The 9,880-nt window shown below is 40.8% G+C and overlaps 1 protein-coding gene across 1 annotated transcript in view; it reads right to left on the reverse strand.

Moving 5' to 3' along the window:
- Window positions 1–9,880, reverse strand: part of NLK (nemo like kinase) — a 178,817-nt gene that overhangs the window by 19,149 nt on the left and 149,788 nt on the right. Inside the window, exons 7-8 of the mRNA XM_003797166.3 lie at window positions 9,017–9,118; window positions 725–811 (exon numbers count right to left, since the gene is read on the reverse strand). Of these exons, the coding sequence (XP_003797214.1) occupies window positions 725–811; window positions 9,017–9,118 (189 nt within the window). The remainder of the gene's footprint in view (window positions 1–724; window positions 812–9,016; window positions 9,119–9,880) is intronic.

Here is a 9,880-nt window from a genome sequence, read left to right on the forward strand (position 1 = left end):
TGGCTGGCGCCTTAGCCGGTTGAGCTATAGGCGCCGAGCCCATTTATTTTTATTTTTATTAAATCATAGCTGTGTACATTAATGTAGTCATGGGGTACAATGTACTGGTTTTATATACAATTTGAAATATTTTCTTCAAACTAGTTAACATAGCCTTTATGGCATTTTCTTAGTTACTGTGTTTAGACATTTATATTCTACACCTAGTAAATTTCACATGTACCCTTGTAAGAATGCATCCATTTTTGAGTCTTCTTTGGCAATAGTTTTTGGCACAGATATGAGCAATAAATAGCCTTTGGATCAATGAAAAAATAAAAAGCTGGACTTACAGTGCAATTGTAGTATTTCTGGGAAGAGCCCATGAAGGGTACTTGTAAAATCTTTTATCTCAAACAACCCAAAGTAAATAATGGGCAGATTTTTTCAAATAACCCTAATTTTTTTTTCTCTTGATTTAACTTGGAGTCAAACTCCTTTTACAAATACCAAAATAAATAAGAATGGTATAGTTTGTTATCTCTTTACCTAGTAGAGTCTTATGCATTAATAATCAAGCTTCTGGGTGCTACGTGAACATGATATACATGGGACTGGGGATTGAGGTTTATCTTTTGAAAATTAATTATTTATATTGCCAATCTATTTGAAATCAGGATGTTTCGCTTAGAACATACTTTTAATTTGGTAAAAATAAATAAATAAATAAATAAACACTACTTACTGGATCAAAGACCAACATCCTGCAAAGGAGATGAACAGCTTCATGTGTAGCCTGGCTAGACAGGGTATAGAGTACAGGAAGAGATGGCTGTGGAAAGATTAAAATTAAAATATTTAAGTCTTTGTGTAAACATACGTGGAATACAACCAATTTATAAGGGAAGTACTCAGCTGAACAGACAATGTTGCACATAAGTCTAAATTTGAGGGGAACGAGTTTTCCCCTCATTAATCAGTCTTCAAAAGCAACAATTGTCACTCCTTCCAGAAGCATATTTTATAATGCCTGATTACCCACTGTAGGTCAAAGCACAAAAGAGCCCATGAAAACCAAAAACTAATCTTGTAAATATGGTGCTCCTGTTAGCCTTGTATCTTAAATGCTTTGGCAAGAAGGGAAGATTGAATATGCCTAGGGGTGAGAGAAAAAAGGATTTAAAACTTTGGCTGCATGCAAAATCAAGCATGCACGTGGTAAGCTTACAACCCTATTAGCTTATGGCAATATTACCATAAAGGTACTAAAATACTAGTCCTAAAGGAGCTATAGACACTCAAGAATTTACAAAATCTGAGAAAGTATACCACTGGCTTTGATGGTTCCATCTGAATTGCCTTTAGAACTGACTTCTCACTTAATAATTCTTTCATAAATGGCAGGCCACGTCTGACCCCTCCTGTGTGGGGCAGGGAGATGCCTTTGATGACCTGGGAAGCCATAGAGCTTATAAAGCTTCTATTTCACTGCTAAGCGGGTCAGGGGACAGAGCAGGTGAATGGCATCATTTACTCTCACACGGTAAATTCTTTAACATAAAAGGAAATTCTTTAACATAAAAAGGAAATAAGGAAGGTGACACAAAAATGTTCAGACACTTCCTTTCTTCTTATGGCTTAATACAACCTTTGGCAGGGGGATTTTCTCCGAAGCTTTGAAAACTCCAAATGTATAGCCAAATTATTACCGGCTTGATTTTCATACCATTTATTTTTAAAAAGAAACTAATATCTTCATGGGATAAATGGTTTTCCTAATGCTTTTCAGAACTGGCTTCTACCAACCCTTCTGTGGGCAGACAAGCTGGGTAGGTCAAAGTCTATGAAATCAGCTCAAAAACAACCCAGTCAAAGCCTGGCTTAATGAAAACCTAACTTTAGGGGTAGTGCCCTTTGCTATGCTTTGAAAAGTGAAGAGGCTCGGCCAAGGCGCAGTGGCTCACGCCTGTAATCCTAGCACTCTGGGGAGGCTGAGGCGGGTGGATTGCCTGAGCTCAGGAGCTCGAGCCCAGCCTGAACAAGAACAAGACCTTGTCTCTACTGAAAATGAAACACTGAGGCAAGAGGATTACTTGAGCCCAAGAGTCTGAGGTTGCTGTGAGCTATGAGACCACAACACTCTACCCAGGGGGGCAAAGTGAGACTCTGTCTCAAAAAAACAAAAACAAAAGCAAAGCGGCTCAGTGCCACAAACTACATTTTATCTGAATCTGATGTCTTCCTAGTAGCTCTAATTCTCACATCTTCAGCTTTTTCAGGCATTCCTTATAAAACTTGGAACTTTTAAGAAGGAATTGCAGGCAAAAGCAGCCTCTGGAGCTTCCTAGTTTGCATCATGCCCAGCTTGTTGCATAACATATTATAAATCTAGCTTTGCGAGGAACACGATGGTGTCTTTCTGTGGTCCTCACCTCTTCTGCAGATACTGCTTCATCACAGCATCTTAGAGTAAGGGCACTTACATTTAGTTACTACATCATTAATCTATTATTACTAACAAATCTCTTATCGTTATTATATATCTCTTAGTTTAATACTATTCTTAATTCTGAGGAGAACTAGAAGAACTTTTACTTCGAAACTCTCCTAAACTTCCTGTGTAGGGGGGATAAATCCTCTCTTCTGTTTTCTAGTTTGTCAGTAGAAGACAATTCAAAATATCACAGAAATCACCTGCCCGTTGAGCAGTGGAAGGCCAGAAACAGCAACAAGAACAACAATATAAGCACCTTTCATATTGGTCAAAGTCTCCACAACACCAGAAACAGGAGAAGCTGAACACTAAGAGGTCTCTTTAGATCCTGAGCATAACCTCAGAGTCTTATAGATTCTACAGATTCTTACAGAATCCAGGACAGTATTTTATACACCTGCCTCCTTCCAATAGAAGCCACAAAGGAAAAGCCAACAGGAACAAGACAAACCCTCAGATTGTAAGGAGGTATTTCTTTATTACCCGGGAGTTTTCTTCAGGATCAAAGAGTGGAGAGAGAATATTAGATGGGGATTCTACCTCTGTCTTGTCACTGATTAGATAAATCAACATGTCCAAACCCCAATATCTTTAAGTATAAAATTACATATATGCCCAGAACTCATACAGTACATTTTGCATCAAATATTTGATGACCAACTTATTATTTTTTGGTGCATTTATATATGTGTAGCTAGGAAAGTGTTTTTTTGTTTGTTTGTTTGTTTGTTTTTGAGACAGAGCCAAGCTGTTGCCCTGGGTAGAGTGCCGTAGCATCACAGCTCACAGCAAACTCCAACTCCTGGGCTCAAGCGATTCTTCTGCCTCCACCTCCCAAGTAGCTGGGACTACAGGAGTCCACCATAACGCCCCGCTATTTTTTGGTTGCAGCCGTCATTGTTGTTTGGTGGGCCTGGGCTGGATTTGGACCTGCCAGCTCAGGCGTATGTGGCTGGCGCCTTAGCCGCTTGAGCCACAGGTGCTGAGCCAGGAAAGTATTTCTTGTTTTTCGTTTGTCTGTTTTTCAGACAGAATCTTGCTCTGTCACCCAGATTGGAGTGCTGTTGTACAATCTTAGCTCACCGTAACCTCGAACTCCAGGGCTCAAGAAATCCTTGAGTCCCAATAAAACCACAGGTGCACACCACCAGACCTAGCCAATTTCTTTTTAAAATTTTTTTGTTGAGACAAGGTCTCACTATGTTGCCCAGGCCAGTTCTGAACTCCTGGGCTCAAGTGATCCCTCCTGTCTAGGCCTTAGGGTTTCTGGGATTATGGGTACAAGCTACCACCTGGCCATCTTGTTTTAAAAATAAGTAAGTCTATGAGAGCTTTGAAGTTATCCATATTAGTCAAGGTAGGAGAGGGAGGCAGAGATTGATGGGGAAGAGGTTTTAACTTACAATTTACATATTTTCCCCAATAATTTTTATGTGTAAAGTAATTTAATATTCTTTTTTTTTTAGACGGAGCCTCAAGCTATCCCCCTGGGTAGAGTGCCATGGCATCACAGCTCACAGCAACCTCTAACTCCTGGGCTCAAGCGAGTCTCCTGCCTCAGCCTCCCAAGTAGCTGGGACTACAGATGCCTGCCACGATGCCCGGCCATTTTTTGGTTGCAGCCATCATTGTTCGGGGGGCCCGGGCTGGGGATTTGAACCCGCCACCTCAGGTGTATGTGGCTGGCGCCTTAGCCACTTGAGCCACAGGCACCGAGCCGTAATTTAATATTCTTGAAAAAAATTTGGTTTGGCTTGGTGGCAAGCCAAAGGCAACATTTTTAAGACTTTGGATGAATGGATATGGAAAAGGGGTTAGGGAGGAGAAGCTTGAAAAATTAAACGAGTGCATGTTAAGGCTACCTAAAGTTTTAAATGTCTCCCCTCGACACCAAATTTCACCTTTCTTTTCTTTTGAGACAGAGCCTCAAGCTATCCTCCTGGGTAGAGTGCCATGGCATCACAGCTCACAGCAACCTCCAACTCCTAGGCTCAAGCGAGTCTCCTGCCTCAGCCTCCCAAGTAGCTGGGACCACAGGCGCCTGCCACAAAGCCTGGCTATTTTTTGGTTGCAGCCGTCATTGTTATTTTTGGCAGGCCAGGGCTGGATTCGAACCCGCCACCTAAGGTGTATATGGCTGGAGCCTTAGCCACTTGAGCCACAGGCACTGAGCCAATTTCACCTTTCTTTACAGAAGTATAGCCTAACAAATAAGCTAAAAACAAGGCTGTATTTCGGCCTACAATAGCCGTATCACATGGTTTCTCCTTTTCTATGTTTATACGTATGTTAGAGGCACAGAGAAAAAGAAGAGTCAGTTCATTCCTGCCAATCCTTCTTCAGAAAGATAGCCATTAATAATTTAGTTTCTAGCACTGGCTCCACAGGAAAGATGCAATACCAGAGATGCTTCAATTCTAATTTCACTTTCTTCCCTCTAAACTAGTTGGGCCCAGGATATCAGCAACACATAAGAAGTTTATCCTTTTCATAAGTGCAACAGAATCCATTTGAACAAGAGAGAAAAAAAGAATGCTTAGAAATATGCACTACACATCTCATTTAGAAAAGTTTTCGCCCATTCTCCCAACATTCACACATGTTAATTTCCCTGTTTAAAATAGACCACTCCACTTTCTGTTTGTTTCGCAAGTTTTTAAGTCTCTTAGCAATGTAGGAGTGACTGGGTGTCAGTGCTAAGTCATGAGGACAGGAAAGGGTATAAAGAGTGCTTTATTAATGACTATGATAAATGGTCAGTGAAATGAAGCAAGGATGAGCTGCTGGACTTGGGTCAGGGGCCCTAAGTGATATGCCACAGTCACGATAGGCTAACTGCAGGGTGCTTATACCAGGCTGTGCAATGGTCCTGAACAGACAGACATTTCTATTAGTTTTCATCCCACTACATGTTAAGTTTTTGACTGTTGTGGGCAGCAAAAAAACTATGATGATCAGTTAGCAACATTAACTGAGTATGCACAATGCATAGTGCACTATAGTAAGCACTCTGGGTGACATAAAAGAAACTCCCACCTATAAATGAATTTGAACTCTCTAACATGGTTGGAGCCTATTAAGTGTGAGATATGGTCCCTGCTAGGCCATAGGACTATTTTCATTTTAGTAAAAATATTTTGGGAACAAAGCTGGCAGCCTCAAGGCCACAGGTAGCCCGGTAGATCTCCAAGTACAGAATCCACTTTGTTTACAGAACAAATCCATTTAAAATGTGGGTTGAGTCAAAGGGCCGCACTCAAGGATCCAGAGGGCCATACTTGGCCCCAAGACCACAAGTTCCCAGCTCCTGGATCCTATTAATAGGTCAGGACCTCAACAAATGTCTTCCTTAACACATACTTGGGCTGTGGGAACTAAATTTCCCTTCATTCAAGATTTTGAGTTGTATGGCTGGGTGTGATGGCTCACACCTGTAATCCTAACACTCTGGGCAGTTGTGGCGGGGTGGATTACTTGAGCCCAGGAGTTTGAGACCAACCTGATCAAGAGCTAGAAAAACTAGCCAGGTGTAATGACAGGCACCTATAGTTTCAGCTACTTGGGAGGCTGAGGCAAGAGGATCGCTTAAGCCCAAAAGTTTGAGGTGGTTGTGAGCTATGATGATGCAATGGCACACTACCCAGGGCAACAGAGTGAAACTCTATCTCAAGAAAAAAAAAAAGATTTTGAATTGTGGAAAAGAGACAATAAATAAAAAATACTGTATTGTGTTCTGCCTAGCGACATTTTAGGCCAGGTGTGGAGGCTCATGCCTATAATCCTAGCATCTGGGAAGCTGAGGCAGGTGGATCGCCTGAGCTCAGGAGTTTGAAATCAGCCTGAGCAAGAGCAAGCCTCTGTCTCTAAAAAAAACTGGCCAGGCATTGTGGTGGGCACCTATAGTCCCAGCTACTTGGGAGGCTGAAGCAAGAGGATCGCTTGAGCCTAAGAGTTTGAGGTTGCTGTGAGCTATGATGATACCGCATTCAACCTCAGGGCAATGGAGGGAGACTCTGTCTCAAAATCAAAACAAACCTCCAAAACAAAGCCACCTAAAGATTTTAATGTCTCTCCAAAGTACATCTAGCCTTTGAGCAGAAATTGTCTCCTAACTAGTTTGCACCTCACCAGATTTCTCTTCAAAATCAAAATCTTCTAACAAGACTAGCAGGACTACCCCTAATTTTTACTGTGGTGTTTCCTTAAGGCCATCATGAAACTCAGTGATAAGCAAAACATTACTATTAAGAGGTCAATTCACATATATAAAAAAAGATTTTGTCAGACATCTCAATCTCTTTAACTAGTTAAACAAAAGTGGACCTTTAGATTTTCCTTTCCTCACCCTTTTGTTTTAGAAAATAAATTATATTTACCATTTTTACTTAATTAAAAGCTCTAGGTTTTTATAACTAATGGAATTTGCAATTTCTACAAGAAAAAGGACTCACTTGCCAGGAATCCTCAAAGCAGTACTCAGGGACTTTTAGTACAGTAAGTTATATTTTTGAACTGATCTAGACAGCAGCTGGGAAACTCCTCAGGAAGCAGGCTGTTTTTTTTTTTTGTTTGTTTGTTTGTTTGAGACAGAGCCTCAAGCTGTCCCCCTGGGTAGAGTGCCGTGGCATTACAGCTCACAGCAACCTCCAACTCCTGGGCTCAAGCGAGTCTCCTGCCTCCGCCTCCCAAGTAGCTGGGACCACAACGCCCGGCTATTTTTTGGTTGCAGCCGTCATTGTTGTTTGGCAGGTCCGGGCTGGGGATTCGAACCCACCACCTTAGGTGTACGTGGCTGGCGCCTTAGCCGGTTGAGCTATAGGTGCCGAGCCGAAGCAGGCTGTTATTTAACAACTCATTGACACAGAGGATTAATTAGCTGGCAACCATAAGCAACAGTTAAACTCTTCTAGAGGTGGAAGGGTGGCACCAATGTGTCTTAATCACTTAATCACTTTTCATTCTTGGTTTTTTTTTTTCATTCTTGGTTACCTCTAGCCAGGAAAGATTTTGCTGACCTAATCAGATCAGTAAAAGAGGAAAATTATTTTGCTACTTTTAAGGACAGTTACCATGGAGTATTGACAAATTACTTTAATGTTTCTGATGCCAGCCAATAAATGGAACATAGCAGATCTTGTTAGTTTCTTCTACAGTATACAACTTTCCTTTAGGTTAAGATGAGGCTCATCTTGGGGGGTTATGGCCTCAAATTATTTCATTGTTTTAAGCTAAATGCAACAGAAAGATGTAACCATCAGGGTACGATTTAAAATACAAGCATACATAATAAAATAAAATAAAATAAAATACAAGAGTACATATCTCTTTACTAGCCTAAGCTTGTTTCGGAAGAGAACGTACTTTAACATTGTCCTTTGTGCCTGTGAAAACAGAAATTCTGGAGTCAAACTAGAATGACAGGGGGGACTGCAAGGGAAGACAAGGCCTTGATCAAATGTTTCACTGGTAGTTTAAAAGGAAGAACACCAAATTAGTCTGTCATTTGGTACCATCAATCAGATCCCAATTCAAAAGAAAGCAAGGAACATTAGTTCCCAGGTCCTCCTGTTCAAGCCTTATCTGTTTTTTCAGTTTGTTATTGCTAGTAAAAGTATTCCCTTTACTCACTCTTCACATTATTAAGCTATTTTTCCAAAGGAGGTCAGGAAAAGTACTTATAAAAAAATGCTGTTAAATCAACAGGTGGAGATAAAAATCATCTTGTTTATTTCAACAGTGGCTTGGCTGGTTGCAAAATAATATTGATCAGGGCATATCTGGAAATCTCTCTTCATACTTCTTTTTTTTTTGTAGAGACAGAGTCTCACTATTTAGCCTTTGGTAGGGTGCCATGGCGTCACAGCTCACAGCAACCTCCAGCTCTTGGGCTTAGGCAATTCTCTTGCCTCAGTCTCCCAAGTAGCTGGGACTACAGGTGCCCGCCACAATGCCTAGCTATTTTTTGTTGCAGTTTGGCTGGGCTGGGTTTGAACTCACCACCCTCAGTATATGGGGCTGGCGCCCTACCCACTGAGCCACCCGTTTCTCTTCGTACTTCTTAACTAACAACATTCACATCTGATTCTGTGTTAATGGCAAGAATGCAATAGCAATAGCTTCACATTCCTGGCTGGAATACGAGATACCAAGTATTTTGGCTGAGTACTTGGAAAGGACATATTGATATACGTGCATAAGATTATGCCACTGAGGTCAAAGGTATTCCTCCAGGAACTTTTCCCATATACATCAATAAAACAGGAGATACAAAGTCAAGGGTCATTTATTAGCAAAGAGGCTATAAAAATATGCACTTTTTCCTATGGCATTGGGAAAAAAAGATATTTTATGTAGTTTGAAAAATATTGGACATTTTCTTACTTAGGACCATGACATAAAATGCATCCTGTGTGTATATGTGTATGTGTCCATTATAAGTAATGTCTTTGTTTAAAAATTCTCAGTACACTATTATCATATTGTAAGGGTAGTTTTGCCCAAACAGATGGTTACCAGACAGAGATCCCCTCCCCCTCCTTTTACCTGTTTATGAGGACCCCTGAGTATGTGTGCCTTAGCGCCTTCACAAGCCGTCCTCATTGCTTCCAGTGATGGGGTACCCAACAGATCCGTGATTAAATCCAACTACAAGGAAATGTAAAACCCAGATAGACAGTAAGCTCATGGAAACAACCTTACATTACTCTTAAAGCACAGACCGAGGGATCAAATTTTGGGGGAAAAAACCCTTAAAACAAGCTTCAGATCAACTGACAGGAGCCCCTACTTTTACTTTCTGGCCTATTTTTTTTAAAAAATGTATAGGGATTAATAAATTCCTTATTTAAAGAACTCTGTAATAAGTAAATTCCTATTATTATTCATTATTTCCGTTGATTAGGAATCCATGATAGAAATATAGAAAATATGTTTTGGCAGGCATAGCATTCTAAGGCAAGAGCAATTTACACGTCTGCTTCTACTAGCTCTATTTTCTTCATACCATAGCATCTATGATCTTTGCAAAGTTAAACTGTTCTGCTGATGGTTAATGACTGTTCTTTTCATACAGCAAATGAATAGATTCTGATGCTTCAAATGGATTCAGGCTCATCAAGAAGCTAATCCATAAATCAGACATTTGTGATTTTAATACATACTCAAAACACTCACACCTGAAATGAAAGCTAAGCTCTCAATGTTTAAGCCAATACACACCCTTTACATTCTAGTCTTGCTAGAAATCTCTTACACTAGCAGAAAACAGTGATACCAGCTCAGCGCCTGTAGCACAGTGGTTAAGGCGCCAGCCACACACTCGAGGCTGGCAGGTTTGAACCTGGCCCAGGCCAGCTAAACAACAATGATAACTGCAACAAAAAAATAGCCAGGCATTGTGGCAGGCGC

This window comes from Otolemur garnettii, unplaced genomic scaffold, assembly GCF_000181295.1.
Source record: "Otolemur garnettii isolate 467f Iridium unplaced genomic scaffold, OtoGar3 scaffold00112, whole genome shotgun sequence".
NCBI lineage: Eukaryota > Metazoa > Chordata > Mammalia > Primates > Galagidae > Otolemur > Otolemur garnettii.